Source organism: Bos indicus x Bos taurus, chromosome 28, assembly GCF_003369695.1.
Source record: "Bos indicus x Bos taurus breed Angus x Brahman F1 hybrid chromosome 28, Bos_hybrid_MaternalHap_v2.0, whole genome shotgun sequence".
In the NCBI taxonomy this organism is placed as follows: domain Eukaryota; kingdom Metazoa; phylum Chordata; class Mammalia; order Artiodactyla; family Bovidae; genus Bos; species Bos indicus x Bos taurus.
Window position 1 is genome coordinate 32,046,580 of NC_040103.1, and position 22,273 is coordinate 32,068,852.

General features: G+C 39.9%; 1 protein-coding gene across 2 annotated transcripts in view; it reads left to right on the forward strand.

The window, feature by feature from the left end:
* Positions 1–22,273, forward strand: part of LRMDA (leucine rich melanocyte differentiation associated) — a 1,159,904-nt gene that overhangs the window by 904,952 nt on the left and 232,679 nt on the right. For both annotated transcript variants that reach the window (XM_027530746.1, XM_027530745.1), the window contains one exon: positions 21,525–21,609. In XM_027530746.1, the coding sequence (XP_027386547.1) occupies positions 21,525–21,609 (85 nt within the window). The remainder of the gene's footprint in view (positions 1–21,524; positions 21,610–22,273) is intronic.

The window sequence follows — 22,273 nt, forward strand, 5'->3', positions numbered from 1 at the left end:
TCTCTCTTTCTCATTTACTGGGTAGTAAGTCTGCGGTACATAGTTACCACTTTAAAGTTAATAAAACTGTTGAACTCCAGTGATCTTGAATAAGCAATTGTCCATTGATCTGACTGAGGTGAATTTCCTTGGTGTGGGATTGCCACATCTTTGTTTTGTTTCTTTTAGTTATTAGGTTTGTTTTTTTTTTTTTTTCTTTGGTTTTTTGTTAGATGCTCACATTTGGTAACACCACTCTGAGCTCTATTAATGACCTGCAGTGATCAGTGACGAGCAGGGAGACAACATTTGGGACTGCTGAGGACCTGCTGGCAGCAGCTCTAATCTGCGGCTCTGAAGCACTCTATTTGCATCCCAAATAGGTTACACCGCAGCACCCCCTTCTGCCGACGGAGCCCTGTGACAGGCAGTCGCACTACAACTCAGATTTCTGTCCTGAAGATAGCCCCGTAGGACTCTAGGGCAGCTTTCTCTGGCCTTCTCAGCCCTTTCCTGCAGGCTCTGTGGGAGCAGGAGGACCATGATCACAGAGGCTCCCCTGCACTCCAGAAGTCCAAGTCTTTATTCAGATTAAGCCATTGTATTACTCATTCATTAGGGGAAAAGGTTAAAAAAAACACATACATTAATTGAGGGATAGAGACAGGTATGACAAAAGGAAAGCTGAGAAAGGTGCTACCTGGGACAATTCAGACCCAGGCTCCCTCCTGTGGTGGTAGTAGCTCAGTGATGTCTGACTCTGAGACCCCGTGGACTGTAGCCTACTGGACTTCTCTGTCCATGCAATTTTCCAGGCAAGAATACTGGAGTATTCTCCATTCCCTTTTCCAGGGGATCTTCCCAACCCAAGGATCAAACCCACGTCTCTTGCACTGCAGGCAGATTCTTCACCATATGACCCACCGGGGAAGCCCCAAGTCCCTCCTGAGCAACTCCCGATCCCTGACTGATGTCACCTGAATACATCTTGGAAGCTGCTGGCTCATGTTTTGGGCTTTTCATTGGTAGGCTGGTGTGAAGTACAGGAGAGAGGTTTCCTTTGTTTGTTCTGAACTACCTTTGGTGCCTTGTAACTTAAAGTCCTTTCATGAATGTGGAGTCACCAGGGCTCTGCTGGAAATGCGCATGCATGTGGAAAGTACCAGCTTTGTGGGGCGGGGGTGGGGTGGGGGCGGGGCAGCTGCGGGTACTATCTTGCTTTACTCTTGGGAGTTCTGTTCGTAACAGAGAAGGTCACCTCAGAGGGCAGTGTGGAGAGGAACTTAATCTGGGAAGATGGCTGCTATTGTTACCCTCAATTCTTGGAGCTTGGGGTATGTTGTTTGTTCATCGTTTTAAATCATTTTATTTCACCATCCAAGTATATATTGACAAGCTGCCTTGTGCCAGGCTCTTAGGAGGTGTGGGATACTGCCCTCAAGGAGCAAAGTGTTTAGGAACATCACTCAAATATGCTAATAAGATATAATTTGACTGCAGCCATGAAATTAAAAGACGCTTACTCCTTGGAAGGAAAGTTATGACCAACCTAGATAGCATATTCAAAAGCAGAGACATTACTTTGCCAACAAAGGTCCCTCTAGTCAAGGCTATGGTTTTTCCTGTGGTCATGTATGGATGTGAGAGTTGGACTGTGAAGAAGGCTGAGCGCCGAAGAATTGATGCTTTTGAACTGTGGTGTTGGAGAAGACTCTTGAGAGTCCCTTGGACTGCAAGGAGATCCAACCAGTCCATTCTGAAGGAGATCAGCCCTGGAATTTCTTTGGAAGGAATGATGCTAAAGCTGAAACTCCAGTACTTTGGCTACCTCATGCGAAGAGTTGACTCATTGGAAAAGACTCTGATGCTGGGAGGGATTGGGGGCAAGAGGAGAAGGGGACGACAGAAGATGAGATGGTTGGATGGCATCACTGACTCGATGGATGTGAGTCTGGGTGAACTCCGGGAGTTGGTGATGGACAGGGAGGCCTGGTGTGCTATGATTCATGGGGTCACAAAGAGTCAGACACGACTGAGTGACTGATCTGATCTGATCTGATGATATGTTCCCCCAAAAGAAATATGGGGTCTTTGGAAGTATGTGTTAAGTTAATGTCAGAGAAATCTTTTTGATGTAGTGATATATGAGTTGATAATTGAAAGGTAAGAGGTTAACTAGACTAAAAGTCTTGAGAGGGAAGAGATTGGGAAGAAACATCAAGCTTGTGCAAAGATTTTGAGCAGGATTGGGCCTGGCACACTGCAGGAACAGGAAGGTCAAGTGCTGGCTCACAGAGGAATAAAGGGAGAGGTGGGTGGGAGAAGAAATAGGCCAGGATCAGGGCAGAGGGCCTTTTGGGCAGCAAGTGGTGATTTTCGCTTATCCACAAAACAAGGTAAATCAAAATGTGGTTTTTAAGCAGTAGAGGAGGCATGATCAAATTCTGGATTTTACAAAGATGGTCTGACGGTCACTTTGGGTAGAACATTATGTATCTTTGCCAGGAATTGTGTCTTCTCTAAAACAGAATTGCTCAGTTAATTGAAGTCTGCAGAAATTCTCTGGTAGAGGTGAGGATGGGAGGAGGAGGGACTGATTTTAAAAAATCCGGTGAAATTTGCTTCATCCCAGCTAAACCATAGGCCTGCATTCCCCACTGAATCTTTCGGGAGTCTTCTGGGCCCTTTGTAATCATCCAGGTTGCACCTGACCACCGTGTCATTAACTTTTCTGTGAACTGGTTACAAATGTGAGGGTGCAGGATAAACTCAGGACCTGGAGGCGGCTGTGATTGTCTTTTAGAATCACAGGAATCCTAGATGGGAGAAAAGGGAAAGAGGGTTTGTGAAACATACTCGCTGTCTTGTAAATGGTACAAAGTATAGTTGATACAGTATGATGGAGTTAAGAAAAATGGTGGAAAATGGTTTACCGGATTTCTCATTTGAGAAATAACACCGAAGCATCTTTTCTTCTTCTTTCTTTTGTTTTTATTTTTTTCCCCTCCTTTTTGACTATTCTCATTTCCTTTTATTTTTCATTTTTGCCATTTGGACCCTCCTAAGTATTCATATATCCAGAATGAAGTTTACCACTCAGAGAGGTTCATGCGTATTTTGTCAATGACTGAATCCTTCTAGACTACATTATGTTCCAGTGTAGTCTTAGTCCTTCAACTAAGATTTTAGAGGCTTGTGGTACTGTTTCTTTAGGAAATAGGCTCTGAGTCAGTTTTGCATTTTCCTTTGGCTGCAGGGAGAAGAGGCTGCTAGCATAATTAGAAATATTGCATAGGACATAAGACTTACTTATTGTGACACTTGGTTAGTCATTTTCCATGTAATACTCTCTCACGTACTTGAGTCTGGAATCTCTTATCTAAACACGTACATGTTTAGATGAATGAAGCTTTTGATGTCAACAATTATGGATAGCATAAAACAAAATAGGAGCTTTATCATGAGTAGCTCTGTGAATGACTATCAGATAATTTTGAAAAAAAAAAGAGAAAGGAATAATGATGTTTAGAGGTTATTTCACAAATGACTTTGCATCCATTAAACCATTTTTCATTATTTTTCTTGACTCCATTCTGCTATAGCAACTGGATTTTATAATCTAACGCATGAGTATTGAGAAAGTTAATATTTAATAATGTAGAGGTAACATGTTCACATCTAGAAAGTAATGAGTGTTCAGTGTTCTTGGGTGTTCCGAATAGATAGGCATCTGTTTTCTGCTACTTGTGATACCATAAGACAGAATGGAATTCTCATGTAGAAAGGTTCACAAATGGGCAATTAATATTAATTTGCAAAGAAAGACTGTGTTTGAAACTCGAAGCCTTTTATAAACTTATACTGTCCTCTGCAGTTCCCATGCATGGATATATCTGTACACACGGATGCTAAATATCAGCATCCAAGCTACATGGTTTTTCTTCAGATTTTTAGCTGTCCTGGTGTAGACATTCAGAGCATGTGGGCAACAGCCCAGAAGACATTTAGTAGCCTAACAGAAGAACCATTCAAATGTATCCCACTTTGGTCACCATAGTGGGGATTGTTGAATTTCTAAGAAAAGAATCCTGCCTGCTTCCTTTGGGTCTTTAGGGGAGTATAAAACTCGAATGTAGTAGCCAGTTCTCAGCCTGCCAAGGTCCCAGTTTTACATATAACAGAGATCTTCAGGGAATCACTCACACTGCCCAGAGTGCAGGGTCCTCACCTGAGACAGCAATGAACCTGAATTCTTCGGTGCATTCAGGGCAAGCACCCTCAACACAAACTTTAGAAAGAGCTAACAAGAGGGCTGAGTGATAGACTAACAGGAAAATGCCTTTGGAAAAATAAGAAAGGTAATAAGAATTTACTTTCCAGACATCTGAAATTAATGTTTAGGATAGAGACTTTTTAGAATGTCATTCCTGGAGTACTTCTCTGTATTACTCTTTGACACTGGTCACCTGTTCTTTTGTGGTGTTATCTGTTCTACATGGGGACAAAAGTGGAAATAATGTCTCATCCCAGTGACCAGGGCCAATAGCTACTTGACGCATACTAACTAGAAATTCAGAGCAGGCAATGGCACCCCACTCCAGTACTCTTGCCTGGAAAATCCCATGGATGGAGCAGCCTGATAGTCTGTGGTCCATGGGGTTGCAAAGAGTTGGACACGACTGAACGACTTCACTTTCACTTTTCACTTTCATGCATTGGAGAAGGAAATGGCAACCCACTCCAGTGTTCTTGCCTGGAGAATCCCAGGGATGCCGGAGCCTGGTCTATAATTCCTGACTTATATAGGAAATATTAGATTGATTTTATCCTCCTGACACGCAAACATGTAAGGAGATAGGGGTGGAAGAGGGGTGTCCTTATTCCAAAGGTCCATTGTGATGGCTGGTGGTTCAGTTCTCAGTCTGTGTTTCTGGTCTCCTTTTTCCGTGTTGCACTATGACCCAAGCAGCTGTCTCTGGCCCTTTCTACATGCTGCTTCCTTTAGATTACCGTAGCTTTTTAAAATCTTCTGTGGGATACCAGACTTCTTTAAAATATATATATATATATAAAAAAAATTTTAAAGGTCTTTGGTGCCAGTTGAAAGCCTGAAAAGTTTAAAGTATGTGATATCTAAAAGACCTTACAGGGAGAATTTTCTGGATGTGGAGGCCTTTTGTTGGTGTTGGTGATGACTCAGAATTTCACTGTTGGATAGTGGGTTCCGTTTTGCCCGAAGATGGTGATGAGATGTTTTGAGTGTCTCGAGTATGTAGTGAGGGGCTACAAAATATTGATGTAGGAAGTTGTCTGCTTTTGAAGGAGAATTTGCTCTTTGGGCCTATATGGTGTCCATTACACTGTATTCTTGAACAGGTTTATCTTTAAGGAACCATCCACCTACCTTTAATCTGTGGTACTCTGTGTGGGCCAGTTACTGCCCCAGTGCTAGAACTGGACCCAGATCCAGGTTCATTTGAGCAGTGTTCCTTTTCCTGTAGCCACAGAGCTTCATTCAGGGATAAGCATGTAACCCAACAAGGCCATGGATTCCCAGATTTTGCTTGGAACTTTCAGGCAGCAGAATTTCTTTCTGTTGTCTTTGAAGATGGTCTCGTAGATCTGCAGCTCCTGGTAAGTCACCATGTGGAGAAACTGAAGCTGGCATGGAGGAGAACAAAGCTAAGAGATAGGAAACCCCAGTGATAAGTTTGAGTGCCTGGCTCCAACCATGTGCGATTCTATGGACTTTTGCACTGTGGCATAAAGTCTCTCTTCCCTATTTACTTTCCTGAAGAACTTTGAGTTGGATTGTTTCATTTAGGATCAAAAAAGTAATCTTTTCTTTCCGAACTGTTCAACAACTGTTCAACGGGAGATTCTGTAACCTGCTCTGGAAATTTGTAGTCAGTTGCCCTAACATAGTCATATAAACCAAGAATTCTTAATTATATATGACTGTAATCTCATTTTCTGACAGTCTCTCTGTAGTGTGAATAACAAACTACTCTCTCAACCACAAAAATCCAAAAACAAAACCCTCTTTATAAAGACCTCTTCATAAGCTTGAATATTGGTTTTCAATTGTTCCTCAGTCTTCACATTAAATGTTCTTTATTATGCAACTTCAAAACTACTTACTTCTAGATATGTACAGCAAGTGTAAACCCTACTAGAGCCATGAGTCAATATGAGAATTTGTTATTTGACCATCTCCAAAGACTTTCTTGAAGATTTTATTCTGAGTCAGTCCTGGCCTCTGGTCCTAAAAGACCTGGATAGATGGTGAGGAAGCATAGATGGTGAGGAATCTGGTGAATGAGTCGCATGGAAGGTCCTGCTGATTTCTTCTATTAAGACCGCTTTAATAGATAGGGACTGGTAACTACAGTTACTAAGTGACTGGAGAAGATTCCAGTAGCATTAGGTAATGTAAACACAGGTTCTCTGCAGAGAAGAACCTGCATTTTCACTCCAGAGAAGAACCTGAACTTTGACTCCATATCAGAGACAATGGAGCTGCTTCCTTCTCACCTCCCTTTCTGGAGCCTAAACCTCTGCTTCCTGCCCCAGGATGGAACAGGCTGTAGTCAGCACCCACACTGCTCACATTCCCTTCTCATTGTTCCCTCTCCCCGCAGGTACATCTGAATGTGCAGATGACTTTGCTCCAGTAACCATGAAAGAAAATACATAATTTCTAAGTCACTTGGCCTGGTGATATAAATATGTTGAGAGTTGGTGGACCCAGTGTGCAGCTTTTCTAACTCATCCCAGCACTGCAGTCAAACAAATCAATTCAGCCTTCAGAGGGGCATCCATTGCCTTGTGATTATGTTTGTGTAAAGTCTTGGGGTCTTTGATCAAAGAATAGGATTTCAGGCCAGGCCCTAATCCTCACTGCCTTAAGGTGTTTAAATGAGTTAAAAAAAAAAAGTTGATAACAGCTGGGACTTAAATTTGCCTTTGCCCAGCTTTTGTTTTGAAAGGGCTTCCATTATCCGCGGCTTCCCTTTTCCAAGTAAAGATGGATCGTTGGGTAAACCAAAAAGGCAAAGAGGATCTGGGAGGAAATGGGCGGAGACTCTGAATTAATCTTCTGAGGAAGAATGTTTGATCAGCGGGGAGGAGAGAATGGAAAGCTCTGATGCTGACAGCAGGCACCTTTCTGACTAGGGTGTGATTGGCACCTTTGAAGCTTCAGTCGGGAGCCAGTGTCCAGTGGGTCAGGGCTTCCTCTGTCTGTGGGTGGTGGTGTTAATAATGTGGCAACTGGAAGGATTAATTGCAGACAAGCAGCAGGATTACGAGGAGGGCTCCTCAGCTCTAAAAGGAACAGTTCGAGGAAAGCCTCTGATCTGTCAGCCTTAGAGGAAATTAGTGGGAACAGACTAGAGAAGGCTGGGGGAAAGAAAAAGGCATTTAGGATATTAAAGCGAAATGTGAAGAGGATATTGAAATAGGGCGAAAAGGGTGGGGGGCGCTGATCTCGAAAGGCAGCGTCCACCTCTCCCTAGTAGGAATTTCCGTGATTTGTCCAGATTTCACACACGCCTTCTCTTTACGGCCCAGGAGAGTGGACCGTTGTATTTGGGTTGCAACAGGTTAGGGAAGGGTTACAGTGTAATCATGGCTGCACCCAAGTTTGCTCTCCACCACCTGGCAGCTTCAGAATGTCCTGAAACTAAGGCTCCCTGTGTAGTCTTAAAACAAGTCAGAGCATTAGTGACACCCTATCTGCATTAGCTATCTATTGTATATTTTACTTCTTACCCTTCTGGTTCAAGTCGGGATGTTGCCAATAAATCCTGTGTTACCATTAAAGAGGCCATTCATCACGCTCCCTAATGTGATTAATCAAGATACACCACAGTACCCTTAAAATGAGATCATTTTGATAAATCATGTATGACATGAAAAGACTTTATTCCTTTTAAGTGCAATTTAGACAGTAATTTTTTTCCTCATTTATGATTCATGGGAGAAACATGGATAAAATTCCCTTGCACAGTTACACCTTATCTACAGCAATAACTCAAATCTGCTTTTAGATGAAAATTCAGGGCCTTATTCACCAAAGCTGAATGCCAGCTCATTATTTTCTGGCGTTCAGTAGTCCAAAAATAATGTCCGCACATTAAGCAGCATTCTCAAAAAGTTGGAATTGGCCAAGCACCAGGCACATCAATTATACTCCATCATCCTTAATAAGGAAGAAATATCAGATGTCCTCTTGGAGTCTTTTTGAATCAGTAATGCTCAGCCTTCACCTTCCCAATTTAGAATGATTTGGAAACAAAAATGGTAGTAACAAAAAAGTATGGGAATTTCAACTGTTTTACATGAGTCTTTTCTCCTGTTGCCTAAAGCTCAAAGGAGGTATTTTTCCCTCTTCCCATGTGGTTCATGCTTTTTTCTCCATTCGCTTTTTCTCATTTCTCAAATGAAACTACCATTCTTTTAGGTCTGAGTTTTATTTTAAGCTGCCCTATCTGTGATGTGGGTTTCCCCCTCACAGCTGTCACAATAATTTGGGAAGCCATTTTCATAACCTCCAATAGAAAAATAATTTGAAAATGTGCCTTCTGGTGAGATCCATCAAGTTTAAGATCACATTTTTGGTTTAAAGTCAGACATTGATGCTATTCATTAAACTGAAAAATGACTTGTTTTCCACTAATATTGAAATAAACTCTGGATGAATGTTAAGTCATGCTGGCACGCGCTTAGATAGAAAGCAAAAGGAAACACAGATATATTTAATTTGGACATGCAAAGTCAACAGAGTTTTAGATCTTTTTGGAGACAGGGAACCAGGAAGACTGGCCGAAACAAATGTGAACAATTTGAAGTTCCTTTGCCTCTTTCACAGGATGAGAGCATTTGAAGAAGGGTTCCGTATTTCTATGTTTTTTCATACCCCCTTACCTATGAATAAGGGCATGTAATTTATTGCCCTGCTGTTCTTAAGGGTTTATATTGGGCAGTGGATCAAAACCCTGTGTTTGACTGTGCTTAAGTAACCCAAGAGCGCTCGTATCCTGTTTTTATCCATACAACACAGCGGATGCAACAAAACTGAAGTTCTCTTGAGATATCACATTCATGCTGGTGTCCCTGTGCCTTAATCAAGTAGAAAGAGACATGAAAGATTCCTTGTGTATTATTCACATTTAAATAACATTTCTCATGTTTTTATTTCTTTTCCAATATTAAGAGCAAATTAAGAATATAAGACCATTAAGGCTGTGCTTACCTTGTTTAGGTTTTCCGTTTCACATTTATGACTTTCTATTTTTCTTTTTTGCTAAAAAAGATCTGTAAATTTAAAAAATATGTATATATCTCATTAAAAAGTTTCCTGGTTCTAGCAACACTCAGCAAATCTCTGAAGAATGCAAGTTTAGAACATAAATATTTTAAAGCCCCATAAAATTGGCAGTGAATATTTTTTCCCCTTAATACCATGTTCATTTCATTCCAATTCACTACCATGATTTTACTTTCCAAAGCGACTTTTAATACAATACACAATTATTTCATTTGGGGTTGGATAGGTCACCTCATTAAGCCTGCCAAGATCAGGCCTCTAGTGATCCCCACGAATATCCTCGCATTTATTCCTAATTAAAATGGCCCTCCTAAATTGTCTCAAGTTTATCAATACAAATAACAAGCTAAGGGAAATAACCACCATTGAGAAGATGGTGGGGCAAGGAGACCTGATCACAGACCTGAGGCTGGGCCGACTGTGGCGTCTGCAGCGGTGCCCTGCCACCTGTTGGCTTTGCTTACACACAACAGGGTATTGATGTCCCTCACAGCACTGCAGTAACCTCCTCTGACCCCTGTCCCAGTTCATCACCCCCCAGAGAAAAGAAGGGGCCCTTTGAGAATCCCAGGCCTCCTGATTTTCCCCATCATTCATTTCCTTGGCCACATGTTTCTTCTGCTAATACTAAAAATTTATGGCCACGCACATTAAGGGCAGCACAAGTCCTTTCCTTCTTCTGGATTATTTCAGAGTTTCCTGTCATAAGGAAATCCAAGAAGATGTGTCCTCAGTGGATTGTATGTGACAGTGTCTGCTTCTATCTCAGGAATCTGAGGCATGATGGATACACTGTCAGTTTTGAGAGATGATGTTTTCTCCATATTTCCATTATGAACCAGGCTGTCATCTCCTAATAAATTTCTTGCATTGGTATCAATTTATTTTTACAAGCAGAGGGTCTGATGTATTTGGGAAAGGCACTGACAGCAGAGCTGGCCCAGCTTGACAGACCTGGCTCCACCTCATTTTGGAAAACTACTTTAGTTCCGAGGACAGAACTTGACCTGCAGCCCTTGAGAATTAAAAAAAAAACAAAAACAAAAAAACTCTCTGAGAGGAAGAGAGACACATGAGGCAAGTTCCTTCTTTTAAGCCAAAATAAATCAACCTTGTAGGAATACCATGACATAATATTATTTCTAAGACAGCCTTGCAAACCCAGATGAGAAATGCCATATGTTGTTATTTACTAAAGACGGGCCATCACAGTAATGCAGGGAAGCTATGGATGAATCCAGATTGTAACCAGCTAAAGATCTCATGACTTGTGTCCACAGAAGGAATCTCAGGAGTGCCTTTCTGTCTGACAAGTAAGGAGGAGAGTCCATCCGTGTACAGATAATTGATTACACATGGTGCGTATGTCCTGTTGTAGCTACTACGAAGGGTAGGAGAGGCCATAAAACCTTTGCCCTACCTTTCAAGACATTTAAATCTAGTTGAAGAAGTAAGATGTTATACAAAATTAAAGTAAAAATAAGTATAGTTAATATTTAATGAGCAATGCTAAGATCTTTGTTTCTTACCTTCCTCTTTGCCTTTAAGTGAAGAAAGGTCAGATAGCGTCATGATTAAGGCAGGAACCACTGCTGCCTGGCTTTGTGGCCCAGCTCTGTTACATACTAGTAATCCAAGAACCTACTTAATTTCCTTGGGCCTCAGTTTTCCTCATCTGTAAAACAGGAATAGGATTTAGAACTGCCTCATGGAACTGTTGTAAAGACTGAATAAATTAATATGCGGGATGTGTTTAGCATAATTTCAGACACAAAGTAAGCACACATAAGTGTTATCAATTTTTAACTATCATCATCATTATAATGACTGTTTTTGTCATTATCATTTTACAGTGGAGGAAAGTATAGCTTTAAAGAGTTTATTGTCCAAGGTCATACAGAGGATGGTGTGTGGATCCAAGTCTTAGTCAGTAAGGCATCAGAGCACAGGAAAATGAGAAGTAGAGGATATCCAAATTGTAAATAAGTTGACAGAATCTTTGAAACTTAATTAGCTTTTTCTTACTATCGTTTTAGCACCAAACATACCTTAGATGTTATATAATAAATGTTATATATATATATACAGAGAGAGAGAGAAAGATAGTGGTATTCTGGGAATGTTTAACAAGCAGCTCTTTGGAAAAAAATATTATGCATATATACATGTACATAGCTTTTTATAATTTTAAGTATATAAAGATTGAGTAGTACACAGCTTACAAATAATACTTAATTATTTTAACCAAATAATATTTAATCCTTAAATTCTAGTCATCTAATGCAGTCTTACCAAATATTTTTGGTTATTTTGGTCAAACTTTCATACCTATTGTCAATATAAGGTTGCAGTTGACGAATAAGTATAGTTCTGACATGAGCATTAATTATATTCTTTTCTTACTATGTCAGAACTGCACTCTTTTGTGAATGGCATGAGCAACTTCTTTACTGAATCAGATAATAGTTTTTGAATATTTGAAAAATATTTCCTCAACTTTTTGGTGCTATTCACAATATAATGGCTATAGACACAACATAACCTTTAGGTTTAATCTGAATAATTCGTATTTTCCCATCATTTTCTTAAGTTTAAAAAATCCATAAGATAATTAATCACTAATTTGTAGCATTTGCCAATTTCTGCTGTAAATACTTCCGTCATGGCTGATGTCAGGCTACCAAAGTCACATCACTGAAGAGTTGGAAAGAGGTATGAAGTGGTATATATTATATAGCATTTCTGCTATGTAAATATAATAGACATGAATACTTTCCAGAGCATAAGTAGTAGTAAAGTTTGTAAAACAGAAAGTGCTGAGTTTGGTTATATATTACCTTTACTTTTAATATTATTTATCCAATCACAAGTATATATAATTTAATTTTAAATAACAACTGTGTTTATCAACTTAAATATGGCATTCCTGAAAAGTTAACCATTGGCTTTTGTGAGCTGGTACAGGTTGACCATAGATACCATTGGTTACATCAACCCCAAAGGGCTAAAGAGATCTGAAGTACTCTGCATCTATGTTACATAGTCAGTTATTTTTAATAAATAACTTAATGGTTTTATTAATATGTCAGGCCACAGAACACATTGCATATTCACATGAATTTAATCATATCTCAGTGCAGGAGATGTACAAGATGCTGGTTCATTCCCTGGGTTGGGGGATCCCCTGGAGGAGGGCATGGCAACCCACTCCAGTATCCTTGCCTGGAGAATCCCATGAACAGAGGAGCCCGGTCAGCTAAAGTCCATAGAGTTGCAAAGAGTCGGACATGACTGAAGTGACTTAGCACTAGCGCTAGAAATGTATTGCTTATTTTAGTATATGTACTAAACCCAAGAAGGTTTTCTTCTCTACTGTTGAACATCAAATTCATTGCAGAATGGTTGGGATTCAGGCTGTGAAATCAAGCTGTGTTAGTTGGAATTCTAAATCCTCCATATACTACCTGAATGCTTTCAAGCAAGTTGTTTAATTTCTCTAAATCCCAACCGTCTTACTTATAAAATGATATTTCTATCTTAAGGTTGTTGAGATAGTTAAATGAAAAAGTGTGCTTAAAATGACTCCATATAAAGAGTGCTCAAGAAATGTGACATATACATAATCATATATAGACCCTCATTACTTGGGGGTTGTAATATATTACATTCTGTTTGAACATATGACACAGACTAAATCCTCTGCAAGGATTAATGATTAGCAGCAAAGTATTAACTTGTGTTCTATCATATTTCTGTGGACAAAGATGACTGTTTCTTTAAAGATAGGATGTTCTACCTTTAAAATTACTCAAGGTATTAGTACATTCTCTCTCGTTTGATAATCCTTTCTTCATGCTTGGAGAGGTTGGTTTGTTAGGAGCTGCAAGGCATTCACTGTTAACACAGATCTTGGTCCCTGCACCCTTGAATTTGACAGTCTTGCAAAAGAGGCCAGACAAGAGCACCACTGACAGTAGCAGGAGGCAAAGTGGAGCGATGGCCAGGAGAGGTGTATCGTAAAGACCTGTGGTCTCTGATGCCGAGAAGGTGTGGGACTGGCGGAACTCCTTGGAGTCTGAGAATCAGGCTGACTTGGTTTTTAATCCCACTGTAGATTTTAGAACTGTATGGCCTTGGGCATGTGACTTATACTTTCTGGGTCTCAGTTTTCTCTTTTTGCGGATGAGAGTAGTAATAGGAGATATGCATACAGTGGGAAACCAGTAGACTTAGAAAGCATTTAGGACACATTTGTTCCTATCCCACTCCATGCCCCTTTCTTTTCTGCCCCCTTCTCCTTCCTCCTTAACTCCTATGCCCCTTCCTTCTGTCACATCTCCTTGTCCTCTGATGGGAGGGATTGGAAAGATCAGATCAGTTCAGTCCAGTCACTCAGTCTTGTCTGACTCTTTCTGACTCCATGGACTGTAGCACACCAGGCTTCCCTGTCCATCACCAACTCCTGGAGCTTGCTCAAAATCACGTCCATTGAGTCGGTGATGCCATCCAACCATCTCATCCTCCGTCGTCCCCTTCTCCTCCTGCCTTCAATCTTTCACAGCATCAGGGTCTTTTCCAGTGAGTCAGTTCTTCGCATCAGGTAGCCAAAGTATTGGAGTTTCAGCTTCAGCATCTGTCCTTCCATTGAATATTCAGGGCTGATTTCCTTTAGGATGGACTGGTTGGATCTCCTAGCAGTCCAAGGGACTCTCAAGGGTCTTCTCCAACACTACAGTTCAAAAGCATCAGTTCTTCGGTGCTCATCTTTCTTTATAGTCCAATTCTCACATCCATACATGACTATTGGAAAAACTATAGCTTTGACTAGATGGACCTTTGTTGGCAAAGCAATGTCTTTGCTTTTCAGTATTGCTGTTTAGATTGGTCATAGCTTTTCTTCCAAGGAACAAGTGTCTTTTAATTTTATGGCTGCAGTCACCATATGCAGTGATTTTGGAGCCCCCCAAAATAAAGTCTGTCACTGTTTCCATTGTTTCTCCATTTATTTGCCATGAACTGATGGGACTAGTTTCCCTGATCTTTGTTTTCTGAATGTTGAGTTTTAAGCTAACTTTTTCACTCTCCTCTTTCACTTTCATCAAGAGGCTCTTTAGTTCTTCTTTGCCTCTGCCATAAGGGTGGTGTCATCTGCATATATGAGGTTCTTGATACTTCTCCCAGCAGTCTTGATTCCAGCTTTTACTTCAGTCCAACGTTTCTCATGATGTTCTCTGCATATAAGTTAAATAAGTAGGGTGATAATATACAATCTTGACGTAGTCCTTTCCCGATTTGGAACCAGTCTTTTGTTCCACGTCCAGTTCTAACTGTTGCTTCTTGACCTGCATACAGATTTCTCAGGGGATACTTGATGGAAAGTGTGTTGTTTCACATTAGCCCTGGTAGGATTTTAATTTTTAAATATTTTAAACCGCCAAAAGCAATGGCACCATTAAATAAAGTTTAAAAATCAAATCATTGCAAACCACATTGTTGACAAAAATCTTTGCATCTTTGCTTATTAACTTTTATCCTTTTACTCATTGCAAATATTATGTTAAAAATAGCAACAGATATATCAATACTATTCTTATATTTACTGTGTTCACTTAATATTGTGTAATAAAAATTTAGCATATTTAGTTTATATTTGGACAGAGGAGCCTGTTAGGCTGCAATCCATGGGGTCACTATGGAGAAGGCAATGGCACCCCACTCCAGTACTCTTGCCTGGAAAATCCCATGGATGGATGAGCCTGGTGGGCTGCAGTCCATGGCGTCGCTAAGAGTCGGACATGACTGAGCGACTTCACTTTCACTTTTCACTTTCATGCATTGGAGAAGGAAATGGCAACCCACTCCAGTGTTCTTGCCTGGAGAATCCCAGGGACGGGGGAGCCTGGTGGGCTGCCATCTATGGGGTCACACAGAGTCAGACACGACTGAAGTGACTTAGCAAGCAAGCAAGTTTATATTTGGTTACTGTAAATAAATATGATTATTTCCATAATGTTCAGTATTTAGATGGTTTTGGTTTTTTGAAAGTTATGACCAACCTAGATAGCATATTCAAAAGCAGAGACATTACTTTGCCAACAAAGGTTCATCTAGTCAAGGCTATGGTTTTTCCTGTGGTCATGTATGGATGTGAGAGTTGGACTGTGAAGAAAGCTGAGCGCTGAAGAATTGATGCTTTTGAACTGTGGTGTTGGAGAAGACTCTTGAGAGTCCCTTGGACTGCAAGGAGATCCAACCAGTCCATTCTGAAGGAGATCAGCCCTGGGATTTCTTTGGAAGGAATGATGCTGAAGCTGAAACTCCAGTACTTTGGCCACCTCATGTGAAGAGTTGACTCATTGGAAAAGACTCTGATGCTGGGAGGGATTGGGGGCAGGAGGAGAAGGGGACAACAGAGGATGAGATGGCTGGATGGCATCTCTGACTCGATGGACGTAAGTCTGGGTGAACTCCGGGAGTTGGTGATGGACAGGGAGGCCTGGCGTGCTGCGATTCATGGGATCGCAAAGAGTCGGACACCACTGAGCAACTGACCTGATCTGATCTGATCTGATTTTTTTGTTATAAAAATATCTGCTAAAATATTTTGGAAACCACTACTCTCAATGACTGAAAAGGTCTTTTACAGCTCTTACATTCTATGACTTGATTACTTTTGTAAAGGTCCAAAAAACACCCAATCTATAGTCCATCTTTCCTTTTTTCTCCCATAAGCATTTCAGAACTGCAACTCTGTGCCTAATGACCTTTTAGGCACTGGCAAAACTAGAGCCCCTTTAGATCAATGGCAAACTCAGAGGTGGTTTTCCTGCAAAGGGCTTCCTGATTCCAGAGAGCCTTTGGTGCAGCCCTCCACCCAACCCGCCCCTTCCCTGAGGGACTTCTGCTCTGAATTACGCCTCCACCCCACCTCCTCAGTCAGCTGAATGCTGGGCTCTTGATCTGACTCTGCCTTTTGCCCAGTTTTATCCTTTCTTGGTCCCTTGGTTCCTCACCCTCATCCCTTTTTACCCTTTATTTTCCTCTCATTTTTGTTGGCTTCTGTCTCTGGACAAGAATATAGTTGCTCCTGTTCCTCCACCTTCCCAACATGTTGCGTCTACGGTGGAGGCTTCCTGTCTTCCCACTGGAAGGCGTGCTGCCTCTACCTGTGAGCAGGTCGGAAGACTCCATCCTTAGGCTGGTTCTGTGGCTCTTAATCCTTGAGATGCTGTCAAGTCTTTACCTCTGCCTCTGGCAACTTGGCTCGTGCTTTTGTGTTGAATTATAATCATGGTATATAGTTTTCTCTTTGACATTAAAATGTTTTATTCATTCAAGCATTATGCATTGACATCTTTCTGTATTTCTGGCAGCATGTTGGGTACTGGGGTTAATAGTATAGTTAATCTCAGAAATTTAATAGAGTTAATCTCGAAAGCTCTCTGTTAGTATGAAGAAGAAACAAGCAAGAATGTAATTACTGGTCCATGTGCTCAGCTGTCATCCTAGAGGTTAGGGTCAAAGTTCTGGATGATGCAAAATATGGGGATCAGGCTATGAGTTGGTGACTCTTCCTAACCAGCATTAATCATGATTTTTTTTTTTTTTTGGATGAGTTAAGAATGCAACTAAGGTCCTGATTTTATTTTTCTTGGTATTCTCTGCAAAGGGCCTGGCATATAGTAGGTGGTTATTAAATCCTTGATAACTAAATGAGTGACGCTTTTTCTTATGAGAGAAAATAAATGTTTTTAGAAGAGTCAGCTTTATACCACAGTTTCAGGGAATGAATTGTGATGAAAAGCGAAGATTGCTTTTACTTGAAAGAGGCTGACAAATTTCCCAGACCTGGGATCACTTTATGCAGTGTATGATTTAAGGGTGAGTGAGCATGCCAGAGCGCTCCACTTGAGCTGAGTGATGGGGAATGAGTTGTGGAGCTCTGGTCTTAGATGGTATTTTGTGAAAAATAGTTGGAGATTTATGGCTATTAAACAACTTTGTAGCTGCCCCCTTCTTGTTTTGAAGCCTGCCAAATATCTCCTCCTGCGGTCTGTATCATGTTCCTGCTGGGCATCCATGATATTCAGACATATCCACTGGAATGCAGGTTTCCGTGGAATGCACCCAATGGGAGGGGCTTGAATTGTACAGTTCATCTGAAGACATTTGTTTTCTGGAACCGCGGAATGAAATTCTCACTTTGCAAGTCTCTTTTACTGTATTTCGTTGAATCTTTTCCAGTGAGGTTGCCAGAGTTCTAGCTTCCTTTCTGCATGATGGAAACTGCAGAGCACGGTATATTAGTGACCATTATCATTAATGATGTGAGTGTAAAAAATTATTAGTAACTCTCCAGTTGTGAGCAGGAGACAAGTACAAAAACCTACATATGCTTTGGCCAATCTTAAGTAGAAAGACTTACCAGGTAGAATGAGCATCTTAAGCCTTGGCATGAAGTGGGGGATTTATATTTATTGCTATTTATCCACTTTTTCTATTCCGTTGTTACAGTTCAGTACCTTAAGAAGAATTAGAACTGGGATATTTCACCAAAAAAGCCAACCAGAGATGGCCTTAATTCATTTTGTGCAAGTACTGGAAAACTGTTAGAGAAAGTGTCCTCTAATTATGGGTTTTCAACATCGGATGTATGGATTAGGTAGAAACAGGACCCTGTTTTTTCAATTTTCATGTTTAATTTTGAGAAATTCAAAGAATGTAGAGAAGTTTGAAAAATAACAAGCATGCTTAGTTACCCTACAGGATTTGTATTTTCTAATATGTTGGTTTTTTTTTTTTTTCAAGTGTTATGTTTCAATAAAAGAAATAAACCTTAAGTGTAAAATTGAACCTCCCCACTTTCCATTAGCACCAATTCTGTTACTCTGTTCTCTGGTAGGGGCAACCATTTTCATGAATTTAATATTTAACTTTTATATTTTTTAGATCTTTCCATATACACATGCGATCAAAGAACTACACATTTACATAAATAGTATTGCGCTGCATTTATCATTTTGCGACTTGCATTTTCACTTTGCATTAAATTTTTAGACCTATTCAAATTGAGATCTATAAATCAGCTTTATTGCTCTTAAGTGCTAAATATTATTCTGTCATATGAATATACAACATTTTATTTATCCATTTTCCTCATTGATAGACATTTGAATTATTTCCAATTTGTTCTGTTGTAAATAATGCTGCAATAAACATTGTTTTATGATCTACCTTACAGACCTGAGTAAAATTTTCCATAGTGTATATATTTTAAAGGGAATTGCAGTACCAGTTTTCAGTTTTATTAGATATTGCTAAATTACTCTCCTAAGTGGTTGAACCAATGTACATTCCCACTGGCAAAAGATGAGAGGTTAAGAGTTTTGTTGCCCTTGGTTCTCGATAGCACTCTTTATTATGAGACTTAAAAGTTTGCCAACTATGATGAACAAAGAATTGTACTTTGTTTTAATCTGAGGTGCCCTTAGGGCTAGTGAATCTGACCATCTTCTCTTTTATTTATTGGCCACTCAGGTTTTCTCTTCTTTGAATTATCTTTTTTTTTTTTCTTTTGTCCATTTTTATTATATTTTTATTTATTTAGAGACAGATATTCTAAATGCTAATATTTTATTGTAGATGTTACAGAAATCCTCTAACGGGGAGATTCATAAAGTAAAATGTGAAAGTGTAATTTTTTGCCATGGATGGTTAGAAAATTTTCCAAGTACTTAAAGATTTGAGAATCATTTGTAGTTCTGAGGAGTCTGATTTACCCCAATTTTCCTGATCCCATTTTAGGCATATCTGCTTTATCCACATAAAGGAAAACATTATTTAAAAATTTCAACTAATGTTTCTATTATCTCATTCCTGATATACTATGAATGTATTGCTTCAGTTTCAAGGGTAATTCTTTAATCAGGAACAGGTAATGTGCAAATATAAGACACTGTTTTGTCCACTTCTTTCATATGATTGTGCTTTTCTGAATCAAGCTTCTAAGCATAATTTTCAACATCACTATTAAAAAGATCACACGGACTTCATTTTGCTAAAAGTCAAGTCAAAGAACTGGTATTTAGAATCTTGGTTTGTAGCAGTTTTCCCAAACATCCAGCCACGAAAGTCTCACCAAAAGGCATAGTTTGCAAAATTGTTCTCATCCTGGTTTCTTTTCCATGACTTGAGTTTATAAATGGACACTGAGCAGAAAGTAATTAAATGCTAGGCATAGAATGATGACTGCAAAACAGAACTAAAGCCACACAATTTTTGCTTCGACTAAAACTGGAAATAAAACTTAAATCACTATTTTACTCTTGGTTACAAAACATGAATGTTTTGCCCAGTCAGAGATATTTGCTGAGAGGTAGTTTCTTCTAGTAATTTTAGGAAAAGCTGTCATCAAATTGTCAACAGCCCAAATTGAGATTAAAAATACCAAGAAACATCACAATATAGCAACCTAAAACTCATCCTGGATCTTCAGGCTTTTTTAGCAATGAGATCGAGCAGAAACATTGACAGGGAGAGAAGCTCTGGCCTCTTTCAGAGGAAGTATAGTAGATCTGTGGAAGGACAGCCCTGGTTGCTCCTCCCCTGCCTCAAGCAGGAGCAGCATACGATGAATAGACGCCATACTTAGAACATTCTCTTTGTGTCTCATTGATCAAATAGGGAAGCCCTATTGATCAAATAGGGATTACAGGAGACCTTGAATGCCAAATGGAGAAGTATCTGGTGATTCTAGTGTTTGAATTTTAATCTAATTGCTGATTGTTTTATATGATTACAGCATCTGAAAAAGTCTTTAGGTACTTTTTCAAATGTTTTTCTTAGGGACTGAACTTTGATCTTTCTGGACCCGATACCCTTGGATCAAGCTTTAAACACAGTATATTTCTCTTGCTGCTGGAGTTAAGTAATGCTACCCAAAATCTGTCTCTACCTTAGGGACATAGCTTCTGCTTTTGCCCTATTCAGAACTCTTTCTCTAAGTCTCCACTGAAAGCCGCTTAATCAAACATCTCAAATGTCAGAAACAGGGTTTAAAGGGTTTTTCTAGCAAGTAGGTCTAATCTCCTACTTAGTTTTGATTCCTATAATGTCTATAATCTCTTTGGAGAAAAGGCCTGCTCCTACTAGGGCAAATATATCCCATAAATGTATTTCCTTTTCCAGAAAGAAAAATGTAGCATTAATGAAATTTACTTTTTCATGAAACTTGGAAAGGTTGTAAGCTTAGGATTTTGATCCTAGCAGATGTTCTTTTTAGGATATTAAAAAAAAAAAAAAAAAGTAGTGTTTGATTCAGAAGTCTCAGTAAGAATTGCAGCAGTGATGCTTCGTGTTCCACGCTACCTCACTCTGAATATGACATACTGGTCAGTAGCCTGGAGTGACACCCGGCTCTCCAGCTGTGGTCTTTCCTCACACCTTAGCCCCCATGGGTGTAGCACTAATTAGAGACAGAGAGCAGCCTGGGTCACACCATATCAAGGTGGATGGTTAAAGAACTTTGCATGTAGAAAAAAAAGCATCTGCACAGATAGATTTCATATCATTTTCTCTCAGTCCTCCAAATGGCAAAGTTTTGTTGATAACCATTGTACTTCAAATTTCAGATGATTTTTTTAATGCTATTGTTAAATGTAGCCACAACCCCAATTGCAAGGTCTTCGATATCATGTATCCTTCTCCTGGGTCTCTTCATGCTTCTTACGTCTTCACCTTTCCCCTGTCTCCATGCCGCACTGGGCCCAGGAAACCAGCCCTCTTTGTCCCATTCACCCTGCAGGCCGAGCTCAGCCTCTTCACTGGTTCCATAGAAATCTATGTACAGTAAGGGTTTAATCTGTGGGAATTTGGGGTAGAAATCTATTGGGGAATAACTGTGACAGAAATCTAAGTCTGCATCATTTCCTGCCCTCAACATCTCTTTTCCTTCTCCTCCTCACAATTCCACTCAATAAACAAACCATCCCCTTGTCTCAGATCCCTTCCACCGGTACCAAGTCCCCTCAAAGCATTGTATTTGACCTGACACTTACCAAAATATTATCTCAACAGAGACAGCTCTTGCTTCCTAAGAAGAACCTTGGTCCATAACATGTTCTCCAAACCCAGATCCCAAGGAGACAAGTTTGGTAAACAGAAGTGTTTAGTGTTTGGTGTTGCTCATGTTGGTGTGCTTTTTTTTTTCACACAGGCCTCCAGTGACAGCGTTGCTGTCTCTCCTAAGAGCCGCTACACACCCCTGCCTTCTGCTTCCAGGGAACTCACCAGTCACCGAGGTAGGAACCGTGCTTTTTATTGCGTTTTGTGGCTACAGGAGAGATACCGGGCTGTGCGGAGCTTGGGGATCATTACTGCTGCCTTGGCACTTTGGATGGAACAAGTGATTTTCAAGTCTGTGATAAGAAAACCATACCTGTCAAGCCTCATAATTTTGACTCACATTAAATAGAATTTAGTGGCAGTCTTTTGGGAAGGCAAATAGGTCTATGGTGGAATATAATTTTGTGATATTTTTTTTCTTTAAGCAACGAGATTATCACACTTAAAAGTTACAAAGGAGGTCATTACCTCCAGAGAAAGTGGTGGAGAGAAATTGGGAAACTCACTAATATTTGTAAAAGTGTCACTATTATTATAGTTGAAATCTGTAATTTCAAAATGAGTGAACTCTACATTACAGCTAAAAGGATAGAATCAATATGCAGTTTTCCTTGAATTCTCTGATCCTTGAAATTTTAATTTGGCTTACCCAGCTCTTCCAAAGCCTTGAATTTCTATTGTCATCTCTAGAGTCTGCAAGGAATATAGTTTAAACATGCTTTATCTCCAACTGGCTGTTTAAGCCAAGGACCATGTGATCACTTCTGTTGTAATTGGTTAGGACAGGAAGAGGCCATGTGATGTAATTTGTTTACCCCTTTTTATTCTAGTTATGACCAC